This window comes from Calypte anna, chromosome 6 (assembly GCF_003957555.1).
Source record: "Calypte anna isolate BGI_N300 chromosome 6, bCalAnn1_v1.p, whole genome shotgun sequence".
NCBI classification, from domain to species: Eukaryota; Metazoa; Chordata; class Aves; order Apodiformes; family Trochilidae; genus Calypte; species Calypte anna.
Window position 1 is genome coordinate 27822681 of NC_044252.1, and position 14504 is coordinate 27837184.

The 14504-nt window shown below is 35.7% G+C and overlaps 1 protein-coding gene across 1 annotated transcript in view; it reads left to right on the forward strand.

The window, feature by feature from the left end:
- ATRNL1 (attractin like 1) overlaps positions 1-14504 on the forward strand; it is a 461414-nt gene that overhangs the window by 52559 nt on the left and 394351 nt on the right. The window contains exons 7-9 of the mRNA XM_008490117.2: positions 243-330; positions 9379-9634; positions 14060-14243. Coding sequence (XP_008488339.1) covers positions 243-330; positions 9379-9634; positions 14060-14243 — 528 coding nt within the window. The remainder of the gene's footprint in view (positions 1-242; positions 331-9378; positions 9635-14059; positions 14244-14504) is intronic.

The window sequence follows — 14504 nt, forward strand, 5'->3', positions numbered from 1 at the left end:
TGTTGAGGGGTCTCTGAAAGCTGCTTCTGTTTTCAGTGCTGATCATTTAGTGTTCTGCCACTTGTTAGTACAGTGTTGTAACACAAGTGATGATGCTACTGTTGCTAACAAATTACCACCTCAGACAAACAGCTGCAACTCATCAAGTGTACACACTTTGCCAATGAGAAGTTAATTTAAACAGATAAAGGACCTCATTTCTCTGCAGGTAGAAAATGTTTACTTTTCTATTTTTCTTCCAGCTACAATTTGGAAAGCAGTATATGGAATGTAGTACCTGTATCCAAAGGGCCACTCCAGAGATATGGACATACTCTTGCTTTATATCAGGTTTGGATTCTTCACCATCCTATTTATTTATTTTCTTTGTGCTGTTGGCAATCTCAAAATGGTTTTTCTTTAGCATAGATTTATTTGAGGACAGTTTAATTCAATAATTTAATTTCTGTTCCCTTTGGTGTTAGTGTCTTCATTACTTAAATCTGTTGCACAACCTTTTCCCAAAAACCATATGGTAACTGTAAGTCACTTATAAGGTGACCATAAACCCTCAGAGATAAACCCACCAAAAAAAGGAGGGGGTAATGTATTTGGAATTGTGTAAGGGAAGGCAAGGTGGGAGCCAAGGGTGACTGCAGTATGGGCAGTGCCCTCACTGACCAGGGGATGAGCCCAGCAGGCTAAACTGGGTGCTGGTAGCAGGGTCCTTTGAGAGCCCCAGAAGTGGAAAGCAATGACCCAGGTCCAGGGCCTCCAGCCATGGGACAGAAGACACCAGGGCTAGTGAGGAGGCCATGATGTATGCCCAAGGGGTCCATGCAGCAGACACACTACCTGTGGCACAGGTCCAGCTCCATGCCCCCTTCCTGGAAGTGAGGTTGGGCAGGACTTTGAGCAACCTGGTCCAGTGGGAGATGTTCCTGCCCAGGGCAAAGGGGTTGGAACTAAATCCTTAAGGTGACTTCCAACCTGGAACCATTCTAGGATTCTGTGATTTCATTCCATTCAATTCAAAACCCACCTCTGTATATCCAGACTTAATATTGGTTTTTAATTGAATACACCCTTCATGTTTGCCTATGTGAGCTTTTTTTACCCTTTTATTTTTTATTTATCCTTGTATTGCACATTCAGTATTATGAGATTATTCTAAAATTATTCCAAACAGCATCTCAGCTATTTTGAGTAATGTAGTCTTGTAAAACAAACACTGTCATTTTTCTATTCAACCCTGTGCTACACTGGTTTTGAGTATGTTGACAAAAAAAACTCTGATTGTAGATCTCTGTTGGACACAACTAATGACCTCAATTCATTTAAGAAGTGAGCATTTTTTACCAAACTTGTCTTTATCAAATTATTTACCCTTATGTTACCTGCCTTGCTTGTCCCAAAGCAGCTTAGTTTCTTTAAGGCATGAGGAACATTATCACACATCTTGTGGAAATTCCAGATAACTGTATCAAATAAATCTTTGATCCCTCCAAGAAAATCCAATGATTTGCAAGGTATAACTTCCCTTTTCAAAAGTTGTTTTTGGGTTTGTTTTGGGTTTTTTTTTTCAAGAGGCTTTTTCTCAGTCTGTCTGTCTTACCGGTGTGTTTACAGAGTTGTGTGCTCTTTGCCTGTTGCTTTTGGTACTGAGAGGCTTTTAAGGAGAGTTACACTCTACAGACAGGGGTCAGCTCTTTTGTGTTTTGTTCTTAAATTCCTTCAGAACTGATCATGGTGACTTTTTTTTTTTTTTTTTTTTTTTTTTTTTTTACTATAACCTTATGTTTTTAATGTCTGCTATGAAAATATCTGTGAAGTCTACCATGAAGAATTTGCATGGGGGAACTTATTTTATTGCTACAGCTTTATCTGCTCAGAATACTCTTTCAGACTCTGTGTTGGCACCACAAATTAACTCTGGCTGAATTTCTAAAGCATGTGTATATTGATATATTCATACTTTACGTATGTTTTTGCAGTCAGCTTATTAAACTGTTTTATGACTTGCCATATTATGTTTCTGCATTTTTATTTGCTGGAGGTTTTGATTTTTTTTCTTTTTTGAAAGTATACTTTTTCTTCTACGAGTTCCATTAATCCTCATGTTAAGTTAAGCTTTATTTATTTTCTTCTTTGCAATGGGAAATTTGAAGTTGATTTATTTTAATAGTAAGTATTTATGTGATCTGAGCAGATACCTTTAAAATGTCTTGATATTAACATTAAAAAGTTTATCCTTTTTGTCATTATTTTTCCTGGCATCTATTCCTCTTCCAGAGATGCTGAATCTGCCATATGACATGTTTAAAACTGCAGAGATGCTTCTCAGTTGTAATATGAATTAGATTTTGTTCATGCCCCAACATCAACTCAAGAAAATGCTTTTCTTTCCACCAGTTCCATGATACATTACTAATGTATTACCTGTTCTTTGAAAGGTCAGATATTTCTGACTGAAATCTTTAGTTATTACTGTTCCTGTAGAATGTGGACCTTGTAGTTGGGAAACAGTCAAGTAATGTATCATTTAGCAGTTCAGAATAAAGGCTTAAAATATAATTTAACCTTTTTATTTGACAGTGCTAATATTTTCTTGAGATATTCCAGACCAAGTAGTAACCATTTTGGAAATAGTTAAGCCAGCAAATATCAAATAAACCTGTGTTAATTCAGAGATCTTTTTGAATCTCAGTGAGGGAATGCAACTCTTGTTAATATTAATGGAAGCTACAGTGTCCTGGTTTGGGCCAGGATAAAAGTAATTTAAATTTATCTCATTGCCTGACATACAGGCAACTGTGTAGCAAATAAGGTGTTTGCTGTTGACAAAGACACTTGTTAATTTCTAATTGGAATGTGCTAATAGTGAGCACAGCACCACTCATGTGAAATACTAAATATGTTGCCTGTACCAGTGATTGTGCCAAATGTCAGAAATTCCATGGGCCAAAAGGAGCCAATCAAGTAAGCTGAAGAAATTTCAAGTGAAAAGCTACACCATTTTGAAATGAGTTCTTAGCTTGTCAGGATAAATTTTTGACATTTTGACTTTAAAAAACCCTATAAAACTCTTTTGGTGTGAAGAGCAGCAGAACATAGCACCTAGAGATGGCAGCTTTGAGCTGTTTTGTAAGCTGTGTACAGGTCTTTGTGTAACATTTCTTTTTAAAGTCGAGAGAAAAAATAACTACAGAGAAAAAATTAGATTAAGTTTTTGACTTGAGCTCCTGAGATTTCAAAGCCTAGTGCTAGAGCAGAGTGAGAGCACAAAGGTAGGATTGCCTGGTAGTGGTGCTAGGTAAATTGCAGCTATATAATTGACTCTGTGGAGAATGAAATAAGTTACTGTGCCCATTTCCCTCAGAAAGCTGCTTTAGTTAAAATTGAAGTACTATACTTCTTTATTCTGCAGAAAAAAAGATCAGAAGACTTCCTCTGAAGTGTAGTTGTAACAAGTGACTAAGACTTTTTATGCATTTATAGAAGAGGGAGTATCAAAGTGTACTTGCTGTAAGGCCAGCTAAACTGTTAGATACTACTAGTTTTGGTGCCTCTTCAGACTGGTTATTGGAAAGATCCTACCTATACATGTTCACAGCTGGTCCTGCTGTATCTCCAATATTACATATAGTTCCTAGCATTTCAATATTCAATTCCAATGTACTTTGGAAATAATTAATATCAGAAACAGAATTGGAAAGAGATGGGAGGGCTTCAAAGTAGGAACATACAGCTGGCTAAGAAGGGACTAGATAGGGAGTTAGAAAGTAAACTGAAAAATCCTACATCCCTGGAATGAAGTAGGAAGGGAGATGCATTCAGGATGTGCATGTGGGCACTGCTGGGAGTTTGCTCAGTTTGCTTGTGGGTCTATCTGGAAATTCAGCCTCAGAATTACAACTGCTTCCAGCAGTCCTGAGACAGCAGGAAGATGAGAGGGCATTGAGATTTGTTTCCTCTGAGACTGGCAATAGGTATGAACTAAACATGCAGGCTGATGTAGTTGTAGTTGTAAAGATGTTTTCCAGTATACAGATCATATTCTATGCAGTGAAACCTGATTGGACTCATATGAGTTTTGTGAATGTTTATTTATTTATTAAACACAGGGTAATTATTTTGATTCCTTTTCCAAATCAATTGGTATTGAGGCTTAGTCTGTATCTCTCTTCTGGTATTTTCTATTAGTCTAATCAAACAGTGAAAACGACTTGAATCTAAGTGGGACAAAAATGTTTCACCATTTTTTTTAGTATTCATTTAGATGTCTTTTTTTGGTTGCTATTGTATAATTTGGACAGCATTAGGAGTGTCTTTTTTTACTATTCTTTTACTAATAGCAGATTGTACCATCAAGTTTGCATGGCTTTTTCTGTTACTACTTTCAGTTATTTATTTAGATACTGCTTTTTAATTCTGATTTGGAGACCTCAGAAGTGTATGAAAAGTTCATAGCATGAGCTGTCCTACACTACTTGCACATAGCCCAGATAAAACCTATTCAGAGTTCCTCCTCAGCTAAGTGGACCTTGCTCATCAAGAGATCACTTTCTTTATGTAGAAGAGGGTGACATTTTTTCATTCTGTGTTTCAGCATTACATTCCAGTGGGTACAGAAGTCAAAGTGTAAGCATGACTGGTTTTTGTATGTAGAAGATCTGAAAGAGATGCTTAGTTAATACTTTTGTATGCAGTTTTTATTACTTATTCTTTCCTTACAGTATGTTTAATCCAAATATTAAATGTACAAAAGTTCAGAGCAACGTCTCTGTGAAAATTCCAGCTTATACATTTGTCAGCTTTAAAGGTCTATTCACATAGTTTTATTTGAATACTTTCCTTCTGCCTTATTTTCTGTAAATGCAGGCAAATTCATGGGAACAAGTAAATCTCAATTTAATTTTTATTACTTTTTCCAGAAGCACCCTGCCTTATTTTTCTGATCTATATTTTGAATGTCACTGTAGTCCAGGAAAAAAATTATTGGCTTTTGATATATACAGGAAATGGTTTAATTGAATCCTTTGAATTAATAACTTTAACTCTAGCCATCCACAGTGTGGGAAAACTGGAAATAATGATGAAATAAAGTGTCAGCACTCCTGATTAGGTTAACTTTCTGCCATTCAAATGACTGCAGTGTGCACTGCCTTGAATGTGAATATGATCCTGTTGGGAAGTTCAATTTACAATACACTCCCCCTGTAACTTTGCAGGTTCTTATTCACTGAGGATAAGCTGAGAATAAAACATCAGCTTGCAAGAGGAAGAATTAAGTGAAGACTTCTCTCCAGCCTGTCTGAGAGATTGATATGATCATCTTGCCATGCTGATTATTAATTTTTTTCTTCCAATATAACTCATAAAAGGAGGTTCTTGATGGTACCATATTAAGGTAGATAATGGTTGGGGGAAAGAAAGAGGAGATTTTAGGCATTCCTAAATACTGAGATGCAGAAAACAGGCTTCTGATGGATGAGTTCTTGCCAGATGACTTTTCTTGTGTCTTAGTTATATTCTCCTTGAAAAGAACAAATGAAATAATTCTTAATTGTATACAGATTTGAGTAAAAAATTCAGGTGAGTGTAGATTAAAAAATTTCTGATTAATCTAAGTCCCATTATAGAAATTAACTTCAGGCAAACTAATGCAGGGGTACAGTTGATGGGAGGAAACCAGCTTGATAGTCTCGTGTCAAGAAAGCAAAGAATGTCTGTTCTTCTTGTGGTTTGTGAGAAGCATTGCTTTGGCCAAATTTTCAGGAACAGATTGGATTTTTATAAAAATTAAGGCAGAGAACTTGTTTCTGAGAGAGTAATTTTTCTCCGCAGCTTTTGTACAATTAAGAATTACAAAATGAAAAATATGTGGTTATTTTAACCTGATTAATTTACTTCCAATTCATTAGAAATGAATTATAAATTACCTTCTTATTGCATTTTCTTCGCCGTCTTTCTGTGATAACCACCAGATAAGATTCTTTTGGAATGCAGGCAGGATTTGCATAACAGTGCAGTGTTCCCAGGTACAGTCAGAGCAGCTGATAACTATTGTTCTTTTAGGAAAAAAGAAGAATTGCCAAATCTAAAGAAAAAAAATATGATAAGCTTTAGAAAAGTCTTGAGTTACTGCATTTATATGAAATATAAAATCAATATTAACACTGAGATATGATGTAGAGAAGAGAGTCTAGCCAAGGTCAAAGGAAATAATGATTTTGGCTGTCTGTTTGTTCAGGGTTCAATGTGAAGTATGTAGAAGAGTTACCCTGGTCTGCTGTATAAGGTGTTGACTGGTACTTATCAGACAAGTGAGTGCTCTTGCTCCTTTGGTGATCTTGTTGAGTAACTTCCTTGCTCAGTTTCAATTTTTTCTGGCTGTAAAAAGCTTCTCAGTGAATCAAGTTGAAATCCTGTTAAAACAACTGTGCAAAAGCTAGGTTATCTGAAATTTTCATTGTTTTTTCTGTAACTTAGGTAAGTTTATTAATATGAATATAAAATAAGTAAGTTTAATTTATTGAGTAAATACTGTCACTGTCTGCTGCTTTGATTGGAAGTGTTATGCTTGTTGTGGTATCCAAACTTAAACACAGGTGTGTTAGAGGTCTTCTATCTTCTTGGTGCTTATCTCCCTGGTGGTTTGTTATTTGTTCCTTGGACAGTCTGTGTCTTGGTGTTGTCCTTCCTCCAGACTGAGGAATACAATTTGTAATTTCTTCCATAAGGGCCACATTCTTAACACATTTCTCTGGCTTATTCTGCAAAGACTCTGTTTTATACATTTTTGTTGTTGGTTTTGATCTTGGTCCTTCTGTGGTATGTCTCATTATAATCACATTTCTCATATGCTTCATTCATTTCAAGATCAGCAGTTTTTGTGAACCAGCACTCTAAAATCTATATCTTGTGTATTGGCAAGCCTCACCTTTAGCATGCCTTGATTTATACTTGTTTTGTGTCACGTTATGAAGGTAGCATAAATTTGTAAGGACATTCCTTTTCTTTCCCAATGTCTAGGCTGCTCAGTACTGTTTACACTTGTATCCTTCCTGCAGTGTCTTCCTGATTAGGTTTTCCATATAAGTGTCCACCCTTATGTGCCTAGGATATGGGGTTTGTCCTGTATACATCTACATGTACCTTTTTTTGATTCTCTTTGCTCCACTGATTCTGGTTTGTGAGTCTTTCTATCTCAATGTTCACTTGCTCATTGCTGACTTCTAAAGTGCTTTTCAGCATCACTGGGAGCTTCTTAATCTCAGAAATAGTCCTGAGTGAAGCTCAGTTAAATCTATTTGTGTGGCTGATAAAGTGGTTGTCGTGACCTTCTTGTCTTTTTCTCTGTGCATACTCTTGTGCATGGGTCCTACTGTGTCATTTATAAAGATTGCTCCTCACAGAAGTGTTCTTTTATCTGAACTTGGAGTCATTAAAGCAGGGCTGTGAGGAGGACTTTCTTTCTGTCAGCTGAGTAATCATTTCATAGTTCATGCTGCTCTCTAGATCACCATTTTTTGTGGAGTGTCTTTCCTCAGTGTCAAATATTAAAAAAAAAATACCTATACAGCACTTGTGGCTCCCTAATTAGCTTTCTCTTTGTTACCTGGATTTCAACATAAATACATAAATAGTCCACTATGTTAGCAATGCTGATTTGCCCTCTGAGACCCAAGCAGCAGTGTAATAAATGAACCATACAGGATTCTTTTTAGAAGAATATTTGCTCAAGCCACTCCTTTCACTGCATGACCTCCTTACAGCTTCTGTGGGTCTTCACCAAGCTCCTTGAAATGTTGTTTTATCTCATAGGAAAACAGTGGGCTCTGATTTATTCATCTGACCCCACTACAAATTCCTGCTGAAGGATGTGAACAACTTTTATTCAAAACTTGGACTACCAGTCCAAACTAAGTGGTAACACAGAGTATAACTGTGTAGGAGTGATTGAAGTTCTAAATCAAGAATTGTTTACCTGCTTCAAATAAAAAACTAGTTGAAAAACTTACAGAAATTTCAAGTGTACTCTTGAAGACAGGTCAGACAATTTGGTCAGGTATTTATTGATAAATCTCTGACTAAAGAAGTTTTTCATGTAGTTCTGTGCTCTCTTGTTTACCACCAGCTGTGTAGGTGTATGTTCAGCACTATAATAACTTTAATTAATAAGTTTAATTTCTGTTAATTCCAACCAGCCCAACTCCTTGTGTGAATAGCCTGAAATTTCCACATGGTTGATCCAAACTTCTCATGTTAGGGGTTACTTTATCTTCTAGTCTCTCTTTCTGAGGCTCAGTATCCCATGCCAAGCAAAACTTTGCTTAATATCCTAAGCTTGCAGCTTCCTTTTTTTTAATTTTTTTATTTTTAAACTAGTTCAGATTGAATTTAGGGTAAATCCAGAATATTAAATGTCAGTATGGAGAAATCAACTTTCAACTATACAATCACTGTGCAGATGGGATGCAGAGTGAACTGCTTCTGGTATGGTCTAGCAAGTGTCACACCTATGGCCCTCATTCTCAGAGCAGTTTTTTTTCTGCCTGGGATAAACTGTCCTCCAGCCAATCTGCAAAGCCAACAAGCTGGAATTTGTTCTGTGACTTTGTATGCCTTGGTTTGCTACTCTAGATGAAGTCTGAGATTTTGTAGGATTTCCTTTCAGTCAATATTTAAGTAAAACATTCATTACTTATCAAAACAGATGGTATTGCTGTTTGAGGTATGTGGCTCATGAAGACTGGAAAATCTGTTTTGGATCCCTTTGCAAGAACTCGAAGTACACCCTGATGGGGTTTGATTTTAGCAAGTGTGCCCAAGGGGATGCCATACAGACTTTGTCCCTTTTCTCTGGGCTCTGATTTTCTCAGGAGGTAGATTACCTTGCTTTTAGGAGAGATTGTGCTCTTTTGATGAATGAAACTCCCTGTCTTGAGTGTGTGAAAAGCCCCATTTTAGTTTTGTGAACGGTTCCTTAAGAAACAGTATAATAGTCTTTTAGTTATAATATTATTTGTTTTAGTTTTAGTGGTTTTTTGTTTTTTGTTTTTTTGTTTTTTTTAATAGAACACTGAAGAATTAATTAGAAGTGTCATGTAATTAAAGTTCTTCTGCTTGAAGTAATCTGTTTGAGATTCACTTTGGTGTAATTTTCATGGCTGGGTTTGTTTTTCAGATAAATAGTCTCATTATCATAATTGTTAGTTTAGTTTAAACATCATTGGGATTGGTGTCTTTTGAGCTGTTTGATGTAGTACCTGTTCAATGTGAAGATTTCAATCAGACTGCTCAGATAGAAAATATGACATAGGACAGAAGTATGCAGTTCAGATGTTATCTCTCTATAATCCCTTATTTCTTTTATCTCTGTTCCAATGTTTACAGGAAGACATCTACATGTATGGAGGCAAAATTGAAGCAAATAATGGCAATGTTACTGATGAGCTGTGGATTTTCAACATACACAGTCAGACATGGAGTACCAGAACCCCTGCAGTACTTGTACATGGCCAGCAGTATGCTGTGGAAGGTCATTCAGCACACATAGTAGAGCTGGACAGCAGAGATGTGGTTATGATTATAATTTTTGGATATTCTGCCATTTACGGTTACACAAGCATTGTTCAAGAATACTACATAAGTAAGTTGTTTTCAAAAAATTTTTAACATATACTGATAAAAAACATCCCAATTTTTTTTCAAGTGAAAAAACCCTCCTGTTTTCAGAAAGAAAAAGGTATTTTATAAAATAAATAAAACCTAATCTTTTCCTGTGAAATTCTGTAGATTAAATAAACAAATGAAAAAAAGAACAAACCAAACCCAAACCTTTGATCATATAATGACAAGCTTCGAGTAGGTGTAAGCACTTATTTATCTGGCAGTTATTATGGGTCAGAATTATCCTCAGGTTTTTATGTCTCCTTTCTGAGATGATAATTTTATCAAATCCTAGTGAGAAATTTAGTTTGTTAGGGGAAAGTATGCTTCACTTGCATCAAATCTAAAGTACACTTCTAACAATATAGAATATTACTGTGGAAATCCATTGACTTCAGTGAGTCTACTCATGGCCATGCAGTGCTTTGCAGAACGTGGTCTGTGGGCTGTAACTGAACAATTTCTGCTCATGTAGATAATTCTCATCTTTTGTTTTCCTCATTTCATCTCCCTCCTTGTCCTCCCCCTAAGTTAAATGAATTCTGTGGCAAATTTTCCTGAATTCTGTTAGCTGTAGCATTTATCTATGGTTTTGCAGCTGTATGATCATTTTTAGCCATGAAGTCCCAGGTGGTGGTTTGAGCTCAGAATCCAAACCTAAAAGCCATTGGAACAGATAGAAATGTTGCTGTGATCACACCTAAATCAAAAAGTTAATTTGTTATAAAAAAGGGCTTCTAACATTGAGGAAAGAAAAATTAGAGTCCCGTTTTCTCTCTCTGCTTGCTTTTAAAACATATATTGCCTTAAGATTTCAAATTGTACTGGTTCGTTCTTTTTAAATCCTATCAGCCAGGGCTTTTAGTTCTGATGAAGGCTATTTTTCAAGCATTTACCAGATGCCTACTGAAAGAAAGAGGCATAGAGAGAGGCAATTCACCTTTTAGTTCATATGAATTTAAACCTCGAGTGATAGAGTTCTGTAAATGAATTTGGATTAACTTGATACACGGAATTCTGGTGCCAAAGCCTGCTGACCTTTATTTTCATGGGTTCTGGGTCAAGAAATATCTGAAGAAGTTTTAATTACTTGTGGATTCCCTAGCTTTTCACATAGGTAGGTAGTTGTCCTTAACAAAATGCAGATCAAATGTGTGGAGGGGCTGAAAATTTTTCTGTCATTATATGCTTACTTTCTTCACTAATCTCTGTCAGCATCAAATAAGTTCTGGAAAAAATGGAAATGGTTTCCTGGAAGGTTTTCACCATGCAAAAGCACAGGAATTAATTTCATCTCCAAAGGTATAGTGGTTGTTGCAGGAACATAAGAGCTTCCTGTTCTCCTTTCTTGCTCTACCTAGACCTAAGGCTTTTGGGAAGCCAATAAATCCTTGTATGGGAATTCTGTGAATGATTTTACTAACTTGAACCATAAAGCTCTACTGGGTATGTCCCCAGGGAAATTTATTTCCCTTTAGGTTAGCAATACCTCATAAACCTTCTAAGCATCTTAATATGAGTCTCAAGGTGAATATAATAGTGTTTTGTTTTAGCTGAAGCTTGTAAAAGCCCTTATTATATATTAAGAAACTTCTGAATAAGTCTTCTGTGGTTTAATTCAGTTACTTTAGAAGACAGATTTGGTTTAGAAGACAGATTTGGTTAGATTAGCAGGATATCACTTTTTTTTCTCCTTTTTTTTAGGACTTCAGAAGTAGGCTATAAGTTACTTTTGATTATAAAAGCTTCTTTGAGATGGTCAAAAGAAATGGTTCTAAGATGTAACATGAGCTTCCTATTTTTTGTAAGTTAGCATAAGCTTTGTGGTTGCTCAAAGTAATTCTGAATATATATACACAATATATGTAACTTTCCTTGGATTTTTTAGAGGATTTATTAGTCCATGGTAAAAATAAATACATTCATACATCTTTTTAGAAATAATATCACTATGCTATTTTAATTATTCTGTTTTGGTTGGTAAAGTTATTATTGCTTGAATTTGCAGTTTTTCTTCATTGGGCCATGCTTATCAATTTCATACAAAGAAATTAAGTCAATAAAAGAAGAAGATGCTCTCTCTTATTTCACATGTTTTGTGCTGTTTGATGGTGCAGTGGTGTTACATCTTTGGATGTGATTAGCTTCCTGTAAGCAAAACACTGGAACTTATCACTTTGGCCATCAAAATCAGTGCTTTTTAAATGTAAATACCATGTTTTATAATTACTGTCAAAAATAAATGAGGAAAAAGCAGTCTGAGTTTTGTTCACTACGTCATTGGAAAATTGGCAGTAATTTTAGTGACTAGGCATCTTCTAACAGCCTACCTTTAGCAGTGGCCAGTTTATAGTCACTTCTTTTCTGAGTAATACATTTTTTAATGCTTTTAAATTTCACTTGCTACATCTGTTGGAATTTTGGAAGGAATTCATACCCCAGCTTCCATACATTAAATTAATGAGTTTAGTTTCTGTCTCAGCTGTAAGTTCTTTTCCTGTTTACATGTCTTTGTGGATGTCTTTTCTTTTTCTCTTTCACTTGATCAGTCTTTTGAAACTAGTCATGATAAAGCTGGACATAAGCTATGTGATTCTATTTGACAAGGATGATCAGAATATTGCATCCTGTATCTGTGTCCAGCTGTTCAGTATCTGACAGATTTAATCTCTGAAGATACCATAGTGACCTGCCTGTCATTTCAAGAGAAACTTTATGTGGTAGAATTTTTGGCAAGATTTCCCATGTTGATAAAAAATGTTGAATTATGAATGAATAGAAGCCCCTATTAGTGGGATGATTTTCCTTTTTGTGATTTTTTTCCAAAATTTATTTTTACTCTGTTAAGCTTACAAGTTGAAATCTGGGAAATAATTTTCCCTGAAAACCAAAAATTACTAATCTTTTGTTTAGATGACTAATTTAATCAAAAAATAAGAACAGTGTTGGTAATAAAGGTGTGTCTGCTGGTTCACTCCTCAGGAACCCTCTGGTATGAATTCTATTAAATAAATATATTTTTTAGCAAGGAAATATGTATGTAAAATACACTATTACTGGCACAAATTTGATGTTTGTGTTTGAACTTGCATTTACTAGTTATATGACATGACATATTAATGCTGTGTCAGATATAAATAGTTTGTTACATAAATAGCAGCATGGATCCACACAAAGAGTCAGCACAACTCTTCCACTTCAGTCTGTACTTTATATCCTGCTATAAGCAGTCTTTGCTTTAAGAAATGTCACTTGCTTGTAGAGGCAGTGCCTGAAAACCATATAATGAAAGTAGAAAAGCAGCAGTAATAACTGAAAGTCAGGAGTCTTTCCACTGAACACCAGAATTCAGAGGAAAAAGAGGTGATCTTAAACTACCTACGTAATATCACATAAAAACTGAAGTGGAATTTAAACTAACTCTCTGATGGAGCAAGGTGTATGATGTTGTGTGCCAGCCTTGGATAAAGAGCTTTCTCATGGCAGCCAGTTTAGCTCAGGAATTAGGAGACTGCTCCAATTTGGATCTTCTGTCCATGTTTTCTGTTGTGACAATATCACGAGAATGTAAATTTCAGGGCCACAGGCAACAAGAAGTCACATAACTTCTCTGTCTTTTTTTATTGCTATGGTAAAATAGTTTCCAATTGTGTTTTATTCTTCAGTTATAAGAGCTATTTATTTGGTGTCTCTTTGCAGTTATTAATGATATGTTGTAAAATGTGGACTTGACTGCCAGTTTAATGACCTGCCATCAAATTATCCTTTTGTGAGTTTTCAGCAACTGAGTAGGGATATTTGCAATTAAACAACTAAGAAACAGTAGTTGGAAACTGATTTTAGCTCAATGACTTCACAGTTTAGTAGCAAAGTGTCTACCTGTATCCATGTGTACTTTGAACTGCCTTAGGTTACAAGCTTCTCACAACTCCCAGCAGCTCAGTTTCTGCCAGGCTTCTTCAGAGTTATCCCATGGTTGAGTACAGGTGTTCCTAAAACAGGTGATGTATCTACAGCACTGAATTCCCATCAGCCTTCTCTGGTGGCACAATCTTAGGGTTGAAAAAGAATTAATTGAAACTCTTAGTTTTACCTTTTTCCAAAAGGTTTGGGCTTGGGGTTTTTTTGTTACTTTTTTTAGTGTGTGTGCTGAACACAAATAAGGCAGAGTATCAGATGCTGCCTGGCACTGCAACAAAGATGTATTTATGATTTCTTTAAAAATAGCAAGTAACAGTCTGATATTATCCAATAGCAGATGTTCTGATATTCTGGTGTAAAATATCAGCTAGTTATTGCCATACTTAGAAGTAAATTGAAAATTATTTTACATCTTTAAGACTCCTAGTATGGTATGTTAGCAACAGTTAGCCTTAAATCTGTGTCTTTTGTGTATCTATTGCAGGGTCTAATTCTTGGCTTGTACCAGAAACAAAAGGAGCAATTGTGCAAGGTGGATATGGCCACACAAGTGTCTATGATGAATTGACAAAATCTGTTTATGTCCATGGTGGATACAAAGCCTTACCTGGGAATAAATATGGCTTGGTGGATGATCTTTACAGATATGAAGTGAATACACGGACATGGTAAGTGGAATTTGTAATGCAGGAAACTAAGTTATATGTAAATAAAAATGTAAACATAAATACAGAGTAAGGTAGAGTAGGATTCTAGTAAAGTCATGTAGGTTCCCCTGTATTCTTTGCATGTCGCACAGTGGTATAATCTCTGCAACAAAATGATGAATTGTGGTGTGAGGAATTAGGCTTCAGCTAGTGGATTAATGGAGCTCCATACCCAAGGAATGGCAATGAAGAAGCTTTGCACATCTTCTACAAGTCAGGAAA